Genomic DNA, 24,219 nt, shown 5'->3' with positions numbered 1-24,219 from the left:
CACGTCTTGCCTAATGACCTTACTTCCAGCCCATCATGAATGCTATGAATCCTCCATATGAATTGAGTTTGACACCCCTGGTCTAACTTTTTAAATACAGCTTTCAAGCTAATGGCTCCAATACAAGTATCTGGTTGCCACAAGACTCAAATTCCCTCTCGCCCTCAGATTTCCAACATACCATCAATTCCTTCCTCCGACTCAAACTGTGGTTTCTCTTCCTCGCCGATTCCATAGTATTCATCTCCAAAGAATTTCTGAAAGCAAGAAAGACGCATGAGACATGAGCTGGCATCTGTGCATTGGAGGAGGGAGATGGCCTGAGGCAAACCTCTCCTACACACACATACAGTCACTAGCTGAAGTAAATTGTGCTGAAACATGTTTCATTTTGAAGCAAAGAGCTATGCAGGCTTCACTTCTCAGTAAGAAACATGCCTGGGGGGGGGAAGTACAAGGTGGTCTTTGCAGCACGTGAGGGCAGGGTGGCATTTTCAGGATGGGCAATCATCTCTGGCACATAACTCCAACTTGCTAGCTGTAGAGGCCTTCCACAAGCAAGAGCTTGTGTAGCATAGTGGCTGAAAACCAAACTGTGAAGTAGAAGCCCCTAGTAGAAGCCCCTAATCTGGCCTCTCATGAACTCACTAAGGACCTTAGGCAAAAAAAATTTTCTCAGCCTAGTCCAACTCCTGCTCCCCTGCTCTATGGAGACAATAAGCCTAGGGATGGTGCATGTGACTATGGGTTATACACAAAAGCAGGTGTATGGCTGCCAACGCCAGGCTGCAGTACCAGGAAGGGTCCTGGGAAGGAGTAAGAAACATGCACTTGCCTCCATGAGCTGGTCATACTGCACAGGGTCAAAATCCTTTTCAAGGTCCTCCTCCTGGAAGGCGCTAGCTGCATTGCCAGTGATCTCGTGCAGCTTCTCTAGTCGCTCCAGGATCTCCCGGCGTTTCAGGTTCTTCAGCTGCTTCAGTTCCTCTTGTTTCCGTTCCTTCTCCTTTTAGATGTGCAAAGAACAGCGTTACAGGAAAGGTCACTGCCTGGCAACCAGGCACCCATCTTTATACTGAGCAGAAGACTCTGCCTTTCCACAAAGCTAACAGGAGCTAGACCATTAATCACCCACAGAACTCACCTTCCTCTTGCGCTCACGAATCTCCTGGCGTTTCTCTTTGCGGCGCTCATCCTTCCGACGCACTGATGTTGCAATGGTGCGGGGATATGTGCTCACCTGATCAGGGGCAAAACAAAGGAAATGAGAAGGCCATTTATTCATCCACTCCTGCATCCTCCAAACAAAGTGGAAGAAAGAAACTCAGGAAGAACTGCCTCAGAACCTCTACTTCCTCACAGAAAGGAGATTCTGCCCAGACTTTCCTCTTAGCACCCATGTTGGGAGAAGTACAGCACTGAGCAGAGGGGCCCCCCAATTTTCTACCTAAGAAGAGGATGCTGCCCTCACCAGTTGGGCTTCAGGTTCCTCAAAACGGAAATTGTATTTGCGCTCAAAGTCCTCTTGCTTCTGTAGGAAGAGCTCGCCTTCATCTGAGGAGTCAGAAACAGTTAGCTGCACCCCAGATGGCCTGTGAAGGGGAGGCACAAGAGGGAACAAGATGGGTTACAACAGATGTCAAGAACAGAGTGAGAGTTTCTCATCATCTATAGTTCTTTATATCCTTCACAGGTACGTGGGTGGACAAGAAATTTCAGAAAATGTTTCATATGAAAGCAACCATTCTGTGCGCTAGTTCTGCAGGAGTTCTGCAACCATTTTCTGGAAAAGCTGGAAAGCAGCTGAGCTTAACCAGACATGATCTCAATTTTAAGGGGATCAGAGAAACAGACATTTGACCCAGATGGTCACTAATCACACTAAGAACTGTGATCCTGGTCACAAAACCGAGTCTCTCCCAGGCTTCTCTCATTTATCTGTCACATGCCAGTCACTGCCACATACCTGGAGAGAGGGGGGGATCTTCTTATCACCCCCTCTGCGCTAGCCTGCTTATATATTTTGTCTGAGTGCCTATGAACCGAAATTCCTACAAGGTTCCCCTGGCTAACTGCAGAATCCAGCAATGTACTGCAGCTTTGTGGAACGTGGCTCACTGATGCCGCTGCACTGGTAACATAGGCAGCTACAGGAAGCAGTGGGGAGACTTACAAAATATGACAAGTGAGCCAGGTGCAGACACCACAAGAGAGACAGCTGGCAAACACAGAACTTCTGACTTTGCTGTGAAGAAGAAGGAAGTGAGGCGGAGGTATAGCAGGGGCTCTGACACTATCCTAGCTGAAGCAGAGCTTCAGCCTTCTGGGTACCTCAAAAGTATTCAGTCAGGCTACCCTGAAAATAATGCAGTGGTCACCCTCAAGGCTCCAATACAGCAGGTGACAATATCAAAGCCCACGCTAAGCAACCAACAGGAGCCAAAAGGCAGGTTCTGGAAGAGTAAAGAGAATAATACAAAGCAATGGAACATGTTAGCAGGGGAGAGTAAGGGAAGCAACAAAAGAGACAGAATCAGGCACCAACCTGTTCATCAGTAGCAATTCCAGGCTGATAAATCAAGAACAAAGTGGGACTTTATTCATCCCACATTTACTCTCAACTGATAAAACTAAAGTAGCTTAACAGTAGTAACTGGAAGATCAGAGATGTCACAATCATGGTAGCCAATACAGGACATTTTCTGTCTCTCTCCAGGCTGGCTGATTTCAGCCAGCTTTAACGTACGCTTCCAAGAAAACTGTAACTAGAGCAGTTCACCTACCTATTGACTCAGTAACAAATGATCAATACTAAAACTTGAGATTTTGGGAAAGATGTTATCATAGTCCAGATTCTATAAGCACCAAGGCACAGTTCATGCCTGCAAACATGTCAACAGGTCACTTTTCCTATAGCTTGTACAGGTTGAGTCTCATTATTCACTAGGGTTCCGTTCCAAGAACTCAGGTGGATGGCAAAAAACACACTATAGCAAATCAATTTTTTAAAAAGTCTCTTTGTTCTGGTGATTTAAAAACAGTCTTGCTGACCTTTGTAATGCACACAGAGACAATCAGTCTCTCCCCAGGAGCTTAGGTTTCACAAGGAGGCAGCAATCCCTCCCTTCACCAAGAGCCCTATCAAGGGGGAAAGAATGGAAAAGGTAATAATCACTGCCATTTAGCCTTCTTTCAAGTGCTCAGGGAGAAGGAAGGAGTGAAGCCTGCAGATAGAATGATTGATGGATTGTCAGCCAGCTGCCCTCTCTGGCATTATTAAATGACTGTTTTCCTTTAATTTAAAGGGCCCTTCTCATCAGCTCTGAGATAGAAAAATCTGTGGAATCTGTGGATAATTAGGTTATACCTGTAGTCACTTGTATCTCTGCAACAGCAAAAAGAAGTTTTTTAAACTGTGATTTTAAAGCGGTGCATTTTTTCCCTTCTCCAGGGATCAGCACATTCCTTCACATCTGCAGGGGCCATTCATGTTGAGTCAAATCCGTGTATAAAATATCAATGTACAACAAGGCTGGATCTAGACATGCTGATGCAATGAGACTTGTGAAATCATAAAAGAATCCACTTTGCCCTAGTTTGCCCCATGAACTGTGGAACATGCACCTCTGAAATTTGACTTAAATTATTTCCAACAAACATGATAGCTTTAATACTGAAGAGTATTAAAACAGGTTATCAGCTTTATTCAGTGATCTTGCATAAGTACACCTGAACACAAGCACAAAATGACCCAACTTTCCATCACACTTCCCTTGCTAAGACAATATTCTTTCTCTCAAAGGGTGGGAGGGAGGGGGGGAAGAAGAACTTCACACAATCAGCTTCAAAAAAATCAATCAGTACTCACCCTTCCTCCTCATCCTCGTTCTCCTCCTCCCCTTCATCATCATCTGCCTCCTTGTAACGTTTGTTCAGGATGTAATCTCGTAAGAATTGTTCCCCCTCATCCAAATTGGGGTCATTCCAGTATTCTTTAAGTGGAACCTGGGGGAAAGAGGTGATGGGGACATTGGTACAGTTGAAACCTGGAAATAATCCATCAGCATGGAGGCTCCAACTCTGGGGTCATAAATGTGGATTCCCATTAAGAAAAGTCCACAGAGCCAACCAGCCAACCAGTTCATCTCCAAAAGCTCTGACACCATCCTGCTTACTTCATGGACAATTCAGATTTTGTGACTTTTTCCAAGTGCCCTGCTACAAACTTGGTACAATTAATAGCCATTTCACAGAATAGTGTCTAGCCACAATTAATTGTGACAGCAAGTATGTTTGTATAACACACATGCCTGTCTTTCTGCCTGTATTTTGCATAGGAAGTCTATTAATGTGCCTAATCAGAAGGTAACAGAACAGTATATAACTTATAATACATTTAATAATAAAAAAAGAAATTTAAAGGCTTCACATCTAGTTCTGCCTTATCATCCTTTGTACATTCATATAATTGAGAACTTGCCCCCTGGTTCTACATTTGGAGCACAATTACACTGATATGCACTGACTTGTGGGATACAAATAACTCAAATAAATTAGTTTCAGGTCTTTGTCCACAAGCTTATAATCAAAATACACACATACACAAGGAAGGGGGATGGGTAAAGAAGGAGTCCAAGAAGAAACAGACAGATACTCTCAAAAGTTCTCTCTTCAGTCAACTGCACCACCTCATATTTTTACAAGTTGCCCTTTCCCCTTGAAGTCAGCTATGAGGAGCTTTCCTAGGTTGTGAAAGTGTTCCTTAAAATCAGTCGCAGGAAGCCCTGACCCAAATGGTGAACACATGGTGCCACACTGGGCTGACAAGTTGCTAGATGCCTACTACCGAGTCATGGTGGCCCAGTATACAGCATAAATAGTAGCAAGTGGTCCCCGTCCCATTACTTACCAAGTCTTTGAGTACCTCCTCTGTATGTGGCTTCTCCTGACCTTTCAACCAACTAATGTAGTCTGCCTCCTCACGCTCCTGGAGGGGAAGAGAGATAGAAAAGAGAATGTCAGTAGCCATCACCTTCCCACAGCACCTGCTTTTATTTAAATGTTTCAGATTTCACACCCACTGAGGGAGGTAACAACCTCCACCACCAAGCTAAGAGAACACACCCATTCAAGAGGACCTTTCTCCACCTTAGCCATTGCCATCCAAAGTTAACCCCCACCAAGACCAGGTTACAGGGGTCTTGAAAGATGCCCAAGCTCATATTTGGAAGCACCTCTAGGGAAATCTGTTCCACAGTTGTGCAGATAGCTAAGAACACCTAGCAGCATCCTACTGGGCTTCAGACTTGAGGGCATTTTAACAGGACTTTGACTACAACAGGACATAACAAAGGTGGTCATCTCTATAGTATGCCAACTATGAGGGCTTAATTGGCAGGGATGCATATATCCAGCAATTCTGGCCAATCACGGAATTTTAGTGCAAAGTGGAAAACTCAACATCTTGTTTTTCGGGTGAGCAGGAAAACACGACAGTCTCAGGGCTTGAAGAATGAGTGGACAAAGCACATATGGTTCAATTTATACATGGGAATCAACACTATGACCTATGCTGGGGGGAGCCAATGCAGCTGATGAACACTGGTCATACTGCATAGCAGGTGACCATAGTGGCAAGGAAGGATTACCATTCTCTGCATTCAGTTGAAACGTTGAGACAAGTCACCAAGAGTAGACCACATAAAGAATACTGCAGCAGCCTACAGCCCTGAGGTTATGAAGCAGAACATTCAATTTTATATACACAAATACACACACACCCAGGAAGAAAGGCTCTGTGCTATCTAATCTCATGTCACATTCAAGCATGATATCCCATCTCACTAGCCAAAAAGATGACAGTTTTCTGGCAAACATGAAGCCAAGAGGATGGATTTTTTCCTTTTCCCAAGCAGGCAGGTTCCAGAATTCTGCCCCATCTCAGGAAGAACCTAGAAGAGCAAGAAACAACTCATACAACTTTCCAAGGTACCCACCTTCTCCTCCTTACTCTTGGTCCGTTTGTGCAACAAGGTTGAGGAGCTTCCACCTTCTTCCTCTTCGTCATCGCTGTCTGCCATAAACTTCTGGAAACTGTGAGGTAAACACAAGATTAGCATCTCTCAGGCAAGACCAAAACTTGGACTGAAGCCAGGGCATAGGACACTGATCAAAAGGCTAGAAGCTGGAGTAGATGTAGGGGCAACATGTCTCAAGTTCCTGGCAGTCCACCCCACTCTGCTCTGAGGCAGCCTTGCAAAGCCAAGCTTACTGCAAGTGATATACTGAGGTGACCACAGATGGAATGCTTACTTACAACATTAAAGCCATGAACTAATGGAAAAAGACTCAGGTCAGGAGGATGAAAGATGACAAGTTTGCTGTGTGGAGAGACCCAGACTACACAGCACCTGGCTCACCTCTCTTTAAGCTGCTTCTGTTCTTCTATGTAACTCTGGGATATCTGAGTTGGGGGGGGGGGAGAAGAGAGAGAGAAGGTTGACATAGTACACTCCAACTCTGTGCACCAAGCCCAGTGCATATGGAAGTTTTGTACCCTAAATCCACACAGACCCCCAAGCATTCCCTTCACAGCCTCACCTTCGGCTTTTTAATTGGCATATTTTCTTCATCATCTTCATCCTCATATTTGCTGCAGATAAAGAGAAGGTTTAAGTGGACCCATCCCTTTCCCCACCTCATTTTCTTAGTTCAGTTTTCCATAGGCATAGATGCCAACAAATAAATGTTTCCATATGCATACAAGAATACATATTTATAAAAACGTACACCCGGCCCTTCTGTCTCCATAGGAGCCAAACAAACAAAAAAACAAGTCATTTAAATCATCATATTAAAAATAAAACAAAACCCAAGGTGTTGCAATCAGCAAAAGGCACAATGTGTTTTCATTAGATGCTTAAAAGAGCCTAGTCTCAAGGTCATTTGGGCTCCCCAAAGGAGAGGTGCTACTAACAAGAATTATTTGCTCCTTCCTCCCACCGATCTAACCTCACCAAGAAACAGGACCCAGAGCAAGACTTATGAAAACCTACCAAGTACAAAGGGCAGACACTTGAAGGACTGCCTTCTCCCATACGTATGTATGGTCCTAAGACATGCTGACAGACAGCATATATGGTAAAGCACAGGTGTGTTGAGCTTAGACCAGAGGGCAGCCCCACATACAGCATGTTACAACAATGTAAGTGCAACATGGTTAGGGCATGGAAGCCTATGGCCAGATCTGCTTCATTCAAAAAAGCAGATCTTTGGCACACTAGCCAAAGCTGGGTGAAGGTTCTCCTGGCTATAGATGACACCTGCTTCTCTTGACTCAAAGTTGAATCCAGGAGTATTTCCAAGCTGTACACCTCATCCTTCAGTGAAAAGGGATAACCTTGATGACAGCAGGTTGTACTTTCAATTCCAAATCAGCAGTCCTACTAACCAATAGGACCTCTTCTTGCCTGGACTTAATTTCAGTTTATTAACCCATATCCAATCCATTGCAGCCAAGCACCGGTTCAGATCATCCACAGCCTCATAAGAACAGCAAGCCAAAGGTCCATCTAGTCCAGCTTCCTGTATCTCATAGTGGCCCATCAGACACCTCAGGGAGTATACAAGACAGCAAGATATCTGCACCGTTGCCAATCCCTTGCATCTGGTATTCTGAGGTAGCCTACTTCTAAAACCAGGAGGCTTGTAACCAGTGATGGAATTTTCCTCCAGAAATCTGTCCAATTCCCTTTTAAAGGTATCTAGGCCAGATGCCATCACATTATGTGGCAAGGAGTTCCACAGATTAATTACACATTGGGTAAAGAAATATTTTATTGTGTCTCTCAACACACAACTTTAGCGGATGTCCCTTTGTTCTGGTGTAGTATGACAGGGAACAGAATATCCCTCTATCTATCCCCTGTATAATTTCATATGCCCCAATCATGTCCCCCTCTGACACTTTTTTCTAGAATGAAGAGCCCCAAATGCCTTTCCTCATAAGGGAAAGGCCCCATAAGGCCCCAGCCCAGTAATCATTTTGGTCACTCTCTTCTGCATCTTTTCCATTTCCACCTTTTTGAGATGTGGTGACCAGAACTGCGCAATTCTTCAGGTGCAGCCTTACCATTGATTTGTACAATGGCATTATAATATTTGCAATTTTACTCTCAATTCCCTTCTTTTAATGATCCCAAGCATGGAATTTCCCTTATCCTTGATGGAATTGAGAGACACTGCTGATTGTCACCTGTATATTGACACCATATTCCAAATCCCTGGCCAACCTCCCTCAGCAGTTTTTCTCACTCTCTCTCCAAAATGCATCCCCATGAAGTAGTCCAGAAGAATAGTGTTTGTGCTGTTAATCCTGTTTACATGAAACAACTCTCTTTGCTAAGTGCTAAGAAGCTGACATACAGGACTCCTCAATAAGCAAACTTTAAACTCCATAATTACTTCAGACATGTCCCCTCTACCCAACAACATATACCTTCAGCATGTAGATACCCTCAGCAACCCTTTCCAACATTTAAGGGGTAGCTGATGGTCTATTTATTCAGTATTTTGGAAATTTCCATTTTCTTTGAAAAGCAGTTGCAGTGCTGCTCCAACATATGAGTGGGTAACTAAAATCCTGGGCATGGAAATCTCAAAACTGTAGAGCTGCAACCACACCAGACTGTAAAAATCAGTAACTGCATTAGACATAATGATTATTGATAGTGATTGATATATTATCATAATTACATTTATTGTACAATAATTACAATTATTGGAAGGCAAAGTGAAACACACATAGACTCATCCTAACACTAGCAAAGAAGTGTGCTAACAATTTGAGGGTTATGAGGCCCAGACTAGAGATTTAACATGACAGACACTGTGATGCTCCATGAATTACCCTGCTTTCTCCAGGATGATCTTCCGCTCATAGTCCTTCAGATACATGGGCTTTTCTTTCTTCTTTGGTGGTGGCTTCTCACCATCACTGGCTGAGGAGGAATCTGAGGACAGAGCCAATCATGGTTGACCACATGAGAATTTCAGGCAAAGGATCATCATCGGCATCCTTCTGACTCGGAAGACTCTGAAAAGTGGTTCTGGAACAGCATCTAGTGTGGCTGAAAAGGCCAATTCAGGAGTGACAATCCCTTCCACACTGGGAGAAAATGTACTCTGTCCCTGGTGTGTCTCCCTGACTACAGGCCTTGTTTTGATACAGGGAATTCTTCATATCCCAGGCAGAACATCACACAGTTACCCCATGCTACAAATTTCACAAGGTCAGCTGGAATAGCAGTTACCTTCCTTGCTGTAGAAAGTGACATCCTTCCGGTAAATCCGTGGGTCCTTGGTTTTCAGCAAGGCCAGTGTGCGATAAAATGCACAGTCCAGTTTAGGGTCAAGTTCCTGCCACAGAAGGAAAGAATCACAGATGACTGCAATCCTATGCATATTTTCCTGGGAATAAGCCCCATTGAACACAATGGAACTTATTTCTGAGTGGACATGAATAGAATTCTGTAGTAATGTCCTACTTTCCCCAGCAAAGGTCAAACCAAAATGGCATGGTAATCAGGGAAAGTTGTATCTGATATGCCTCCTGCATAAGGGGATAAGACAAAACAGAAGAACCTCAATATCATTATGTTTAGATCTAACCAATAAAACACCCTGAGACAACACAAGGCTCATGTCCTCAATGATTAATTAGTACTGCCATTCTACCCCTAGCTCCTTTACTGGACTGCAACTAAGTTTATCTACACATATATGTAATAAATGCACATTCTTTTCTCATCCTACCATCGCTCCCCTTCATTTACTTCCTTGCGTCTTTATAGATTGTGAGCCCCTCGAAGTTTGACCTCTCTTCTACTGAAAACAGTCGCACAGCAGGGACATGCAGTGGGTGGGGAGGTAGGTGAGGCAGAGCCTCCCTGCTAGAGTCCTTGGAAAAGCACTGCCATGTGTGAGGTGCACAAGCACACATACAGTGCATGGGTTGTGAGTGCTTGCTCACCTCAGATGCAGCAGCACTTTTCAAAGGACTACCTCCCCACCCACTGCACGTTCCTGTCACGCACACCCATTTCATTACAATAATAATAGTTACTGAGGCTTCAAACTAGTAGATGCTACACCTGTCAGGGGTAACCACTGACCTTATCATCAGAAACAGAGCGGCCAGGGACGTGCGGTGGGTGGGGAGGCAGGTGGAGCACAGCCTACCCAACGGAGTCCTTCGAAAAGTGTCACCGCTATGCGAGGCACCCACAACCCAGGGGTGAATCTGTACCCTATCTTAGTATAAACTATAAGCAGCCTCTATCAGGGACGTGGCACAACCAAGTGAGGTACCCGCAACCCATGCGCAGAGCCTCACATGAGTGCCTCCAGTGGGGAGGCTCTGCCTCACCTGCCTTCCCACCCACCACATATGCCTGATAGAGGCTACCTACAGTGACATCATGACAGCGGACAGGCACTTCACAAATGCTTAGAGGCACCCTCTTCTGCACCCTGCCAGAGGCCTGCCCTGGGTGCCTTCAGTAATGAAGGAGAAGAACAAGATCCCAGCCAAGGCTTACCTCCACCTCCTCCTCACTAGACGTAGATTCAGAACTCGACTCTTCACCGTCGCCTTTCTCTCCATAGCGATCCTGAACTGGGGAGAGAAGAGGAAGGGAAAGAACCAGGCAGACCATTAACAGCCCTAGCCTATCCATGTCTACTCAGAAGTAAGTCCATTAGAGTCAATGGGGCTTACTCCCGGGTAAGTGTGGATAGGATGGCAGCCTCAGAGCCCAAGCCTATGCTTGTCTACTCAGAAGTAAGTCCATTAGAGTCAATGGGGCTTACTCCCAGGAAAATGTGGATAGGACTGGGCTGTAAGGCAGAGCCTTTCCAGGGCAAGGGGGGGAATCACCATCACCACTCACGCCGCTGCAGCTCCTCCCGCCGCCGGTACTGGCCATAGCGGGCAGCAAAGGCCGCGTTGATCCGCAGCTTGGGGGGCGCAGACATCGCTCCAGTGCGGACAGACACGTGGGCACACCACTTCCGGGTCGCTGGTCACATGATAAGGAGGGGTGGAGCCAACCGAACGTGGTGCTCTGTATGCCTGCATAGTGCAATCTGATGCACGTTTGCTTGGAAAGTAAGGTCCACTGTATTTAGGTGGCAGTGCTATGCACACTTTCCTGAGAGTAAGCCCCACTGAAGACAATGGGACTTACTTCTGAGTAGACAAGCATAGGCTTGGGCTGTTAGTTTCCTTTCCCTCTCACATAACACCAGAACCAGGGCACATCCACTAAAACTGAGTGGCAGGAGAGATAGAACAGACAAAAAAAATGTTTCTGTACCCAGCAGGTAATTGGTCTGTGGAACTCCTTGCCACAGGATGTAGTGATGGTGTCTGGCCAAGGGTGACCAGATGTCATAACCACAAAAGAGGACCAGGCATCCCAAAATGAAGGACATCCAAGAAAAACATAGGACATGACAAAATAAAAGCTAAAAGCACTAGAGTACTGATTTCATATGGTTAATGTAAACACTATATTACTTATTAAAAAATTTAAAACTATATTACAAATAATTTGTTAATTCCAGGAAGGCTATGCACTGCCTACAGGGGCCCGCTAACACGGGAAAAGGAGGACATTTAAGTTCTTTTCCAGGGCACAAGGCTAAAAAAGAGGACATGTCATGAAAAAAGAGGACATCTGGTCACCCTGCATCTGACCTGGATGCCTTTAAAAGGGGATTGGACAGATTGATGGAGGAAAAAAGTCCATCACAGGTTATGTAAGCCATAATAGTTATATACAACCTCCTGGTTTTGGAAGTGTCATGCTTTTTAGTATTTACAGTATTTAAAGTTTTATGACTGTTGGTTTTTATGCTGCAGCTTGCTACTCTCTGGCTTTTAACCCATTTGATTGTTTTTAATTATTCTTTTTTAATGTTTATTTGTATTTTATCTTGCTTTGTATTTTAATCTTGATTGTTAGCCACCTTGGGTGCCTGGGGAGAAAGGCAGAATATAAATCCAATAAATAATTTTTGCCTGGCCCCCAGGTGTACACATTTGGTCCCTGTTATGTATATGCAAGGAGGCAGCAATCCCTCCCTTTATATTTAGGCAGAAATTGCTTAAAGTGGATTTTATAGTTTTATGGTTTGTTTTTTTATCCCTGATGGGGCACTGTGAGATACAGGAAGCTAGACTAGATGGGCCTTTGGCCTGATCCAGCAGGGTTCTTCTTATGTTATTATGTTTATTCCCTAGTAAATGTGCATAAGATTATAGTGTTAGACTCTTCTCCAAGACACAAAGAATTTATTTTAACTGTTCTGATAGTCTAGGGTGGAAAACAGAAAAAGTTAAACTGCAATCCTACACATTTATTGGAAGCTTCATTCAATTCAGTGGGGCTTGCTTCTGACTAGACATGTGTAGGATTACACTGCCAAAATCAGCTTGGGCCTATGCAAGTTTATTCTGAAGGAAGTGAGCAAACTGTCAAGTCCACCAGAATACTTGTTCAGCTCATGTTAATCCAAAAGAAAAGAAGGCTATTGCTAAGTATGGTGGCAATCATCACATACGCCCAGAAGTCTCCCCCACCCACTCCTACATTTTTTCCTCTTTTCTTAGCATCAAATCTATAAAACAGATCAAGCCTGAATAGCTTCCTCACTACTTTTACAATACAGTCTTAGGGTCCAATCCAACTTCCCAGCACTGATGCAGCCTTGCCAATGGGGCGTGCACTGCATCCTGTGATGGTGGAGGGGTGCAGTCATGGTGGCCTCCTCAAGGTGAGGGAATGTTTGTCCCCTTACCTTGGGGCTGCATTGGCACTGGAAAGTTGGATAGGATTGGGCCTCTATTTAGTTAAAAGTAAATATTGAGTTCAAGGGTACTTATTTCCAGGTAACTGTACCTAGGACTGCAACTTTAGTTGATCCTAATAAAGCTGTGTGCTACTATTGCTGTTTGGAGGCATTTTCTTCCCCCACTTATAATACATCCACAAGACTGTCTACAGCAGTGGTTCTCAGGTATTTAGCACTGGGACCCACTTTTGTAGAATGAAAATCTGTCAGGACCCACCGGAAGTGATGTCATGACCGGAAGTGACATCATCAAACAGGTAAATTTTTTAACAATCCTACCCACACTTACCCAGGAGTAAGTCCCATTTACTATCATGGTTAAAAGCATATGCATAATAGCCTGTAAAATGTACAGAGCTGTAAAATTTCCCTAGATGCAGTCACATACCATGGTAGCATCAAGTGTAATATATTCAAAATAAAATATTGAAATGAATGGAGACCCACCTGAAATTGGCTCACAACCCACATAGTGGGTCATGACCCAGTTTGAGAAACTCCGGTTTACACTTTCATCTAAAGCCTGTCTCGCTGTGTTCAATAAGCCTTACTTTCAAGGATGCGCAAGATTGGCTAAGAAAATTCCTGCCAAACTCAAAAGTCTGTAGCTGAGCAGAGGCTTGAACATGGGCCAAGTTCATCTCTCCACTCCCCACAGCTCAGTTTACTCTATCCCAAATCCCAGATATTTCAGTATTTTCCACTCTCAAGAGCAAGGCATCACCCTGCCTTCAGGCAAGAAGCAGAAACTTTAATATAAGGCAGACACTGCCAGCTGTCCCGGCTCTCAGCTGCTGGTGGTTTCCTGGCAGATGCCAGGCTCTTGGCAGAGACTCAGAAACTGAAGTTGCAAAACAGGCTCAGCTGTTTGTGCTTTCATTTTTAAAGCTCCTGCTATCTCCCTTTTGCTTACGTCTAGGGCTGCGCTGCACCCCACCCTTCTGCTGGCATGCTTGGCAGACAACTGGTGTTACAAAATGCTTGGCTTCCTTCCTTCCCTGTATCACTGGGTGCCACACCCAGCAGCTGGGACACTATTCTGGGTGATAAAGTGCAGCCACTTCACCCTGGAGAACCCCGTAGGTTGCTGGTATCCATCCAGTACACAGCTTCCCCAACTGTGCTATTTCTGGTGCCTACAGCAGTGCTGCAATTGATTCAGACACTTGGTGGAACAGCAGCATGAATGGAAAGAGAAAAGCTGCCGCTACCAAAATCTGAGAGGAGCAGAAAGCTAGTACTATGACCTACAAGAACCACAGCAATCTTTATAAATATGCAACTGAGAAGGCACAGAAGCAGGGAGTGACTCCAATCTGCTCAAGAGGCCAACCACCTCTTTACCTTCACGCCTACCTTGGCATCCACAGTGGGTTGCGGGCCCAGTGAATCCAGGAAGCTACAGGGCAATACAACGCATCATGCGGAAGCTGCTTCCAGGTTGCACTAGGATGCGTCATTGGCCATGTAACACCATGTAAAGCAGTGGGTTCCCACTGTGTCCCCTGACCCATCAGTAGTTATGGGCCTGCCACAACCAGGTAACTACATGGCAGTCCAATGACATGGGCTGCACATCAGCACAATCCAGAAATGGTTTCTGTATCACATGTCATAATGCGTGCCAGCTTCCTGGACTCAGCAGGCCATGACCCACCACCAAATCGGTCACAACACACCCCCACAGACTGGGAAACACTGCCTTAGGATCTCTTAGTCCCAACATACTGATTTGAAAGGAAGGACAAGGCTTCAATAAAATAACTCTGTGACTATCAGCATACTCCTATGCAGTCCTCCTTGCCTTTTCTTTTCCCCTCTTATCACAGTAACAGCCCAATCCTATGCATACATACTCAGCTTACCCCAGGTAAGCAGGTATAGGATTGCAGCCTAAATTCAATATCAGCTCCTTACCTTCTGTAGCAGAGGTTCTGAGATTTAAATAAGCCCTTCTGAGATTTAGAGCTTATTTAACTATCAGTTGCCTTGCAAAATAACTTCTCATTTCTCCTGATAGGGAATGTAGCCTATGAATGCTCATCTACAATACTGCATATTTGCTAGTCTTTAAGATGCCACTAGACTCTGCTATTTTTACTGCAACAAAGAGAATGTGTTGTTGCCCTGAGAACCATCCCTGCCTACTCGAACAAGGCAGAGATTACATAGACAATGTTCAGAAGCTCTGCATTACTCCTCATTTCCTGCAGTTCCACCCCCATTCCAACATATGTTTCATTCCATCCTGTCTTACATGTACTGTAATGTTCCCAGTATTCTTAGCAACTAAATGAGAAGCTACAGCAGTCTTTATCCTTTATAAAGCCACTCTACAGCTTAATGGGAGAGGGAGAAAAAGCAAGGCCCCTTCCACAAACCTACTTTGACCTATTGTTATTTCATCTGTTAACCTTTTAGCCAGCTTAAATGTTTTTGTTGAAAAAGGAATGCAGGGGATATCTCACATTAAAGGAATGCTTAGCCATAAAGCTTACAGACAAATACACAGCCAGTCACTAACCTCCAACTAGGGTAGTTGTGGGGGCAGAAGGGACATAATTCCACATATGCTATCCTGGCTAAGTAGTAAATAATGAAAGGCCCTCAACTGCCCACTAGCAGTGCCCAAAGTCATTCCGTTCAGTCAGAAGGTCCATAGTTCTGCAGATTACCCATTCTGCATGCGGAAAAGCCCTACTTGGTTCATTCATTGACACCCCCAGATTGAGAAATACCCCCTTCCCCCAAAAAACTCTAAAAGCCTGGATGCCACTGCAGGTCATTGTATGTAGACAATTCTGAGATGGTCGTATCTAGGGACAAAGTACTTTCCTGCTACCCCAACAGAACTGCCACTGCAAGGTATAATTATCTCAAGGCAATGTAGGCTTCCACACAAAAAAAAAATTCATTCAGTGCAGGCTGGTTAATGCCCACCACAGTGCTTGGGGACAGCTCCTTTGTCATATGATCCCTAGGCAAAAAGGAACATGCAAGCAAATTTTCCACTCATGAGATCTAGCAAGGTCACATATATATGTAAATGTAAGGTTTTGTGGATGGTGTAAGCTCCTCTCATTTATAGGTGAGAGTTGTTCCCAATTTTCAAGTTGGAATTGCACTAAAGGAGCATAAAAATCAGGACACCTGGTTTGTGTACCTTCTGAGTCACAGCCTTTTAGAGTACAAAGTTTTCATTAAAAGGTGCTCAGCAAGAATACCATAGTCACACCCATATTCTTCAGGAAAACAGAACTGTGCCCTTGAAGAGCAAAGGGGAAGCATTTATTGATGCTTTATCTTAGATTAAGTTTCCTAGAATCATGAGTCCATAAGCTACAAACAGATTTAATGTTTTTAATAATTAAATTAATCATTCCATAAAAACAAGTTATGCAAATCATAATAAATAGAATAAATTTCACCTCTTAAAATCTACTATATACACAGCTCAGATCCACCAATTCATTACAGGGAACAAGCTGCCAAAAACAAACCTTAAAACATTTTAGTCAAACAGATTTAGCACACAGTTTTGGTGTATGTGTGTGTGGACAGGCAGGAAAACCACTAAAGGGTTGCAGCAGAAACAGCCACTAATGGTTTTGAGACCACAATGTCCCATGAGAAACCTGTACAAAAATAGGGGAGAGATTACAGGGTGGATGAGGATCTATTAGGGATAGAACACTGTCTGGACAGACATTATGGCATTCTGGATCCCATATATATTCCCATTAATAAGGGAAATGGGACCAAAACATCTAGTCCAAAGAGATAGGAACAAGTAAGCAAAGGCTTCTTTCAAGGATAGCTTTCAACCCCAGGACCTTGTTCAGTTTAGTGCTGTGATAGCCAGCTCATGTACCTTAATACTCCTGGCCAGACGTACAAAGGAACAAGTGCAACACATGAGATATATAGAACCCCTCTACAGTCAAAGCTGAATGGAAAACAAAACAAGGATGTGGACATACATCTAAAGCAGAACACCAAATGTCCCCAAGGTGGGCCAAGGTTCCCTGTGCCAAGGGGGGGGAGAAGGCCACAGCCAACTAGTACCCTCCACCTTTTCTCTTGGGTATTCCTGATAAAAAGAGCAACCACATCCAATTCCATCAGAATATTACTATGAGATGGCTTGGCCATCCTTCCAAACAGAGTAGTAGAAAATGGAAATTGGAGCCCACTATATTTGAGCCAAAGCAGAAGTACTCCACTACAAGCACCAACTGGCTACTGGAAGAGTTGGAAGAAGCTGAAGATCAGAAGCAGAGAAAAGAATTTATGAGATACACATAAACACACACTCTGAGGTAGGGCAGGAGGAGCTGCCTTTGTTCCAGGGCCCTGGGAGGGGAAGGACAGTCTCTGGGGAAGGGGGCCAAAGTAAAGAACAGTAGCGTGTGCTGATCCTGCTCTCTTTGGCCCACTTCCATGGGTTAAGCTGGGACAGAGAGGTGCTGCTCAAGGATGCCCTGGATGTGTGAAAGCCCCAGATGTTGTGCTAGCTCCAGCGGCGTCCGCCCATCAGAGTCTCGGTGCTGCAGCTTGGATTGAGGTGCCAAGAAGCATACCACATCAGCATGACGCTCCCGGACAGCAATATGGAGGGGCAATGAGCCAGAAGCATCTGGTACATTGACGTCAGCACCATACTCCACCAAGATTTTTAGGGTGTCAAGGAAACCAGTGCGAGCTGCATCATGGACAGGCGCTGTGCCAGTTTGATCCTGGATGTTGGGGCTAGCACCTTGCTTCAGCAGCTCCTGTGCCACAAAGACATTGCCAAACATCATCACCTGGGATAAGAGAAGGAAGATGGAGTGGTCAGGAGTTATTCACAATGCAAGTACATTTTGGTAGGATAGGCAATCAAAATACAAACTCTGATTCTCTAAAACAGAAGAGATAGCAGAAAAAGCTCATTTTTTGCAAGAAAACAAACATGCAAAAGAAGCAACAGTATGTAGTAGAATATCATATAGTGGGAAGCACTTAGGCAGGGCTTCTGATGGCTTAGAACTGGGTTAGGACAATCCTCACTGTACCTCCCTTGCTGCTGCAGTTTGCTCCTACAAGCTATCCTAGTTTCCATTTCTTTCCTTCAGTCTCTCTGGTATTTGCCAATAAGTTCTTTAAAAACTTTGTTAAGGACTGGAGACAAAATCAGTTGGACTAAAAGAGCAAGTGCCACTCATTCAAAAGCAGCTACTAACTGGTTACTCATGATTGCTCTGAATGAGGGATTAGATACCACGAACACCTCCCAAGCAGTATCCAATCACAAACTGAAGGGTAACCAGTGAACTGGCTGGCTGCAGTCCAGCACGAAAGAATAACATACAAAAGCACAGCCTGGGGACCAAGGAGAGGACTGAACATATGAAGCAGGGGGCCTTGTCTTGGAGTGTTTCAGCTCAGACAAGAGCCACCCACACCAGGCCAATAACTGTACAGGCAGGACAGGAGCTCCCTCTCCTTTTCCTCCCTAAGCCGGTTGCAAACAAGCTATTCCATGCCCCTCGCATGACCCTGTTTGGTCTGTGCCAGTCTACTGTTTACAAAAGCCAAGGGGCCAGTTGCTTTGATGTCTGGAAGTCAAGATGCACATCAAGGGCAGGTGCATATGAGAAATGGGGGATAAAGTAGTTAGTTGAGAGAGATGGGGGGGGGCTGCTGGGATTCTATTTTGCCCAGGAGTGATGCCCTCTAACTTACAAGACCCCTAGAGGTCAAGTGTGTGGAAGTGAGCTAAGGTTACTCAGTGGCACAGGTACACTCAGACTATCCTTAAACTAGACTTCATGTTCAGAGGCTGCTGACATTTAACACAGTTGTATAGCTGGGGGGGGGGGGAAGGGAGAGAAAGTCTCCAAATCTGGCCGGGGAGGGGAGGAAACACCCTTCCCGCCGAGTCCTGGGTGGAGAACACCCACACACTGAAGCGCCTACCTGAAGCGCGGTCTTGCCGAAGCGGTTGTGCGAGTCGGGATGCACCAGCTCGTGATGCAGGAGGCGCCGCACCTCGCTGATGTCTCCGCGGGCAGCAGCCCCACTCAGCTGGTCCCCGCCAGGGATCTCGGCGTTCCCGGGCTGCATGCCCCAACCGGCACCTGCACGGGAAAAGGGCGGGCGGGTGAGCGCGGCCAAGACCGACCGACGGACCTCTAGGAGAGACACAATCCCCGCGCTGCCCCGGGATCCCCTCCTCGCCTGTTGGAGCGAAGGGCAGCCCGGCGCCGCCCCGCCCGCCCTTCACTTCCAGGGAGGTGTTCAAGCCCTGCATGGAAATCTTTTCCCCCTGTGGCTGGCCGGCCAGCCTGAAGGAAGCTCCCGGTTCAGTGGGGGGAAGGAGAACGGGGACAGCCCGCTGCACATGCTCAGAGTAACCCTCTGCACATGCTCCAGCGGAGAACAGCCCTCTGCACATGATCAGAGGAACCCTCGGCACCTACTTCAGCCGGGAATAGCCCTCTGCACATGCTCTAGCGGGGAATAGCCCTCTGCACATGCCCAGAGGAACCCTCTGCACATGCTCTAGCGGGGAATAGGCCTCTGCACATGCTCTAGCGGGGATTAGCTCTCTGCACACGCTCAGGCGTCATTCATCCCCCTCCCCGCCTAGTTGAAAACAGACGCCTGTCAGACGGCTGGCTGGACGGAGCCGTGTTTGCCTACCGTAGAGCGGCGGCGGCGGCGCCTTCCCTGCTCCCCTTCGACGCAGAACCCCTCTCTGAGGCGGCCGCCCGCCCGCTGCACAGCACCTGTCAAGCGGGAGAGCAGCGGACGACGATCAGCCAGCCAGCCAGCCAGCCAGCCCGCTGTCCCTGGAGCTGCTCGCCCGCTGACCTCCTCTCTGCCCTGGGGTGGGGCGGGCGGGGCAGCCCGGAGCAGGAGCCGCCGGGCGAGGGCCGTGGAGCGCCCAGTCCGAGGCAGATGCTGCCACTCGCTGCCAGGCTGCAGAGCCAGCCAAGGGCGGTGCCGCGGGGGCTCGGCCGGCTCGGGGCGGGGCTGCCGTGGAGGAGCGACGGGAGACGGGCAGCGGCGGGTCCAGCAGCCGAGCGACCGGCACAGAGGGCCCCACCCACTGCGCCCCCCCCAGCCGAGGGGGCGGTCCCGCGCCAGGCCCCGCCCCCACGTGCCCAGCCGCTGTTTGTTGTTTTACGCTTTCTGCTGCACTCCGAGGCCGGGTACATTGTAGCCTGCCGGGCTGGCTCCGCCCCGCCCCGCCCCCGGCACCCGCGCGACCAATCGTGGGCCGGCTCTGGGCAGGAGCCGGCGTCTGCCGCCTTCCGATTGGCCGCCGCGAGGCGCACTGCAGGGCGGGCCTCCGCGATTCAAACGCGGGATCGGGCGGGAAGAGGCTCGCTCGCGGCCCTCCCTTCCTCGTTCGGGTCTGACAGGGCGAACCAGAGGTCACCGCGCCGGGGGGAGGGGAGCGAGGCTGGGCTCCCTGGGGCTGCCCGCGTTGCTATGCGCTCCACTGCGAGGCCGAGTCCTGTGCAGCCTGCGCAGGCATTTCCCAGACACGTCTGCACCACAGACTGCTCCAGCTTTGAATAGCCCTCTGCTCATGCTCAGAGGAACCTACTTCACCTCTGCACCTACTTCAGCTGGGAATAGCCCTCTGCACATGCCCAGCATGCCCTACCTGGGAGTAAGTCCCATAGACTCTAATGGGACTTACTTCTGAGTAGACATGCATAGGAGGGGGCTCTGAAATCCCATCCACAGTTACCTGGGAGTAAGCCCCATTGACTCTAATGATATTTACTTCTGAGTAGACATGCATAGGAGGGGGCTCTTGCTTACATGTTCATTCATTAGAGAGCCAGCACAGTTTCTGAAGCTGGCTTACACCAAGTCACACCACTGGTTCACCCCTAACCCATAAGAACATAAGAACAGCCCCACTGGATCAGGCTATAGGCCCATCTAGTCTAGCTTCCTGTATCTCACAGTGGCCCACCAAATGCCCCAGGGAGCACACCAGATAACAAACGACCTGCATCCTGGTGCCCTCCCTTGCATCTGACATGGCCCATTTCTAAAATCAGGAGGCTGCACATTCACATCATGGCTTGTAACCCATAATGGATTTTTCCTCCAGAAACTTGTCCAATCCCCTTTTAAAGGCATCCAGGCCAGATGCCATCACCACATCCTGTAGCAAGGAGTTCCACAGACCAACCACACGCTGAGTAAAGAAATATTTTCTTTTGTCTGTCCTAACCCTCCCAACACTCAATTTTAGTGGATGTCCCCTGGTTCTGGTGTTATGTGAAAGTGTAAAGAGCATCTCTCTATCCACTTTATCCTTCCCATGCATAATTTTGTATGTCTCAATCATGTCCCCCCTCAGGCGTCTCTTTTCTAGGCTGAAGAGTCCCAAACGCCATAGCCTTTCCTCCTAAGGAAGGTGACCCAGCCCCAGCCCAGTAATCATCTTAGTCATTAAGATTAAGTCATCTTAATCAACTTTTGCACCTTTTCTATTTCCACTATATCCTTTCTGAGATGCGGCGACCAGAACTGGACACAATACTCCAATACGCCTTACCATCAATTTGTATAACGGCATTATAATATTAGCTGTTTTGTTCTCAATATCTTTTCTAATGATCCCAAGCATAGAATTGGCCTTCTTCACTACCTCTGCACATTGGGTCGACACTTTCATCGACCTGTCCACCACCACTCACAAGATCTCTCTCCTGATCTGTCACAGACAGCTCAGAACCCATTAGCCTATATGTGAAGTTTTGATTTTTTGCCCCAATGTGCATGACTTTACACGTACTTACATTGAAGCGCATCTGCCATTTTGCTGCCCATTCTGCCAGTCTGGAGAGATCCTTCTGGAGCTCCTCACAATCACTTCTGGTCTTCACCACTCGGAAAAGTTTGGTGTCATCTGCAAACTTTGCCACCTCACTGCTCAACCCTGTCTCCAGGTCATTTATGAAGAGGTTGAAGAGCACTGGTCCCAGGACAGATCCTTGGGGCACACCGCTTTTCACCACTCCATTGTGAAAATTGCCCATTGACACCCACTCTCTGTTTCCTGGTCTTCAACCAGGACTCAATCCAGGAAAGGACCTGCCCTCTAATTCCCTGATTGTGGAGTTTTTTCAGTAGCCTTTGGCTAGCCCAGCCTGACTGGCAGTGGCTTTTCCCAGCCATAGACCTCTACCAGGTGGGGCAATGGCTGAGGGCTCTGCGCCTTTGGGGTTGGCAGTGGGGACCAACACCAGCTCCCAATTCCAAATTCTAACCCTTGCAGGTTCTGAAAAGATCATGAAGAGAGGAGGGGCTGCCATCAGCCTTCATGCCTCAAGACACTTAAATTTTCCTCTGTTAAAGTAAAACCACTCACACAGGGGGGGGGGCTCACTGCATTCATGGGCAACCCTACTCACAGCACTAAAATCTTCAGTACACCAAGCATGTGCTCTTCTACTGCCCTATGGCCCCTCCCCAATTCAGTGATTTATGTTCATCATTCTAGCAGGATTCATTTAAAAGGCTTTAGTTAGTCTGTTCATTGTTTTCTGCTGCCTGTAAAATGTATGTATCCTATGCACTGTTTGGAACCCTCTCTTTAAAGCCCCAGCAGGTGGGGTGGAGGGATTTCCTTTAACTAACATGGAAAAGCTTAAAAAGTTTATTAAATTGCTGGAGTTCATGCTTATTGGTTGACCAGAAGGAATTGGGCTACCCAAGGGAACCAAGGGAGGGTTTGGGTAAATTACCTGTTAACCTGGTGATTCTCCTCCTTCTGCCTATGACCAGAACCTTGGAGTGGAAAGGTGCAGAAAGGCAGATTGAGGTGGGTGTGCTTGGCAGCTTGCCAGGCAGACAACATTGTAAGGAGGTGGGGTTTGGGTGTACAAGCTTAGGAACTGTGTATTAAATTGCAGTCCCTATTGCCTGAGAGACCTTGGATGTTCTTGGTGCGTTACAATCAGCATTAATGTCATTTTGGAGGCAAATACATCACAGATCACACCATTCCTTCACAAGAAGCTATTTTCTTACAACTACTCCCTTCTCCTTCCTCCCCACCACTATTCAGCCAGGCTGAAGTCAAAGAAAGATGGTTAAGAAAGTCTACACTACACCAGTTACCTCCATCTGTAAATAGACTAGTTCCACTCTCTTACAGCCCAGTTCTATGCATTGCAGGTGAAAAGCAAAGTCCCTTTGAGTTAATTGGATTCACTCCAACATAAATACAAATAGGTTTATGCTCTTAAATGAAAGAGCATAAGGAGGTGGTTAAATGAAAGCCAAGTGAATTGTTAATGGGTGAGCATTCTGTTTTCATGACCTTACACACAAAATTGAAAGGAGGAGTAGATTGCACACATATGCAATCTAACTTGAGGAGAAAAAACCCTAATAAAATGCTAAGAAGGGGGGTTGCACAGGATGAAAAATAGTTACCGTAAAAATGGACATTACAGTAACGTTGGTACCTGTATTGTGAGGTGCCACTATTTGTGGTTGAAAGTATGCAAGTAGCACCCAAATTACTGTCTACTGCAGCAGTTCCCAATCTTTCCCACCCTGCAACCCACCTCATATGGCTGATAATCCTGGTGCTGCCAGGGAACACTGCAGAGGCATCTTCTAGGTTGCACTAAGCCAGCAACAGACTACAGGTCTCAGAATGGCCTACACAGAAAGCCTCTGAAAGCTACTTCCAGTTTTTGGAGGCAAGCTGGAAGTTGCCTTCCAAAACCCAGATGTAGCTTTCAGAAGCTTCTACAGCCATTCTGAGGCCCGCAGAGAGGGGTCACCAGCAGGGCCTCTGAGAGGGTACAAAGTTTCTTTTGGGCCCCTTTGCAAAGGGGAGGGGTGAAACAGGGCGGGGGAGGGTGGTGACGGGCGAGCAGAATGGGTCAGGGAGGGGTGAAACAGTGTGGGGGGAGAGCTGGAAAAGTATTCGGAGCCCAGGTCTACCAACCCATGTGGCATCAGCAGCTAGATACAGTAATACCAAACACACACTTAAATCTCTCTATAACCTTTTAAATATAGAAAATCATGCAGAAAGTTAGCATAATTTAGGCTCAGATTAGAATGATAAGTGTCCTCTGCATACCAAAACTTGCTTCTGCAGCAGCTGCAGTCTTACAGCGGTGTCCCCAAGCTCCTCTACACTCCATTGTAAGCAGATCCACAAGCCAAAGAGCTACTGTAGCAGGCCAATTTCCTCCCAGATTTGACATAGTGTTAAGGAGTGTCATGTATGCATTCCTTGGCCCAACATATATGGCTTGCCAATAGCTGCAG

General features: G+C 46.7%; 2 protein-coding genes across 2 annotated transcripts in view; both read right to left on the bottom strand.

Annotated features, from left to right (window-relative positions):
• Positions 1-11,145, bottom strand: part of KRI1 (KRI1 homolog) — a 29,860-nt gene extending 18,715 nt beyond the window's left edge. Inside the window, exons 1-13 of the mRNA XM_066615845.1 lie at positions 10,950-11,145; positions 10,599-10,675; positions 9,312-9,417; positions 8,909-9,011; positions 6,601-6,652; positions 6,420-6,463; positions 5,997-6,093; positions 4,910-4,987; positions 3,869-4,005; positions 1,472-1,592; positions 1,145-1,240; positions 836-1,006; positions 182-257 (exon numbers count right to left, since the gene is read on the bottom strand). Of these exons, the coding sequence (XP_066471942.1) occupies positions 182-257; positions 836-1,006; positions 1,145-1,240; positions 1,472-1,592; positions 3,869-4,005; positions 4,910-4,987; positions 5,997-6,093; positions 6,420-6,463; positions 6,601-6,652; positions 8,909-9,011; positions 9,312-9,417; positions 10,599-10,675; positions 10,950-11,034 (1,243 nt within the window). The 5' untranslated portion in view covers positions 11,035-11,145. The remainder of the gene's footprint in view (positions 1-181; positions 258-835; positions 1,007-1,144; positions 1,241-1,471; positions 1,593-3,868; positions 4,006-4,909; positions 4,988-5,996; positions 6,094-6,419; positions 6,464-6,600; positions 6,653-8,908; positions 9,012-9,311; positions 9,418-10,598; positions 10,676-10,949) is intronic.
• A 5,157-nt stretch (positions 11,146-16,302) lies between these two features.
• On the bottom strand, positions 16,303-19,937 carry CDKN2D (cyclin dependent kinase inhibitor 2D). The gene is made up of 3 exons (XM_066616855.1): positions 19,600-19,937; positions 18,874-19,034; positions 16,303-17,720 (listed from the first exon to the last, which is right to left on the bottom strand). Exons 2-3 carry the CDS (start codon positions 19,018-19,020, stop codon positions 17,361-17,363), a joined length of 507 nt encoding a protein of 168 aa, XP_066472952.1. The 5' UTR covers positions 19,021-19,034; positions 19,600-19,937; the 3' UTR covers positions 16,303-17,360.
• Positions 19,938-24,219: the final 4,282 nt, after the last annotated feature.

The sequence above is a fragment of the Tiliqua scincoides genome, chromosome 2, assembly GCF_035046505.1.
Source record: "Tiliqua scincoides isolate rTilSci1 chromosome 2, rTilSci1.hap2, whole genome shotgun sequence".
Lineage (NCBI taxonomy): Eukaryota > Metazoa > Chordata > Lepidosauria > Squamata > Scincidae > Tiliqua > Tiliqua scincoides.
This window is presented reverse-complemented; position numbering and strand designations above follow the sequence as displayed.

What these genes read in the sequence shown, in the direction of transcription:
- CDKN2D (XM_066616855.1), bottom strand. Translation starts at nt 19,020, where the DNA reads ATGCAGCCCGGGAACGCCGAGATCCCTGGCGGGGACCAGCTGAGTGGG. An exon ending in TCGGCAAGACCGCGCTTCAG is followed by an intron (nt 17,721 to 18,873) that starts GTAGGCGCTTCA and finishes CTCTTATCCCAG; the next exon opens with GTGATGATGTTTGGCAATGT.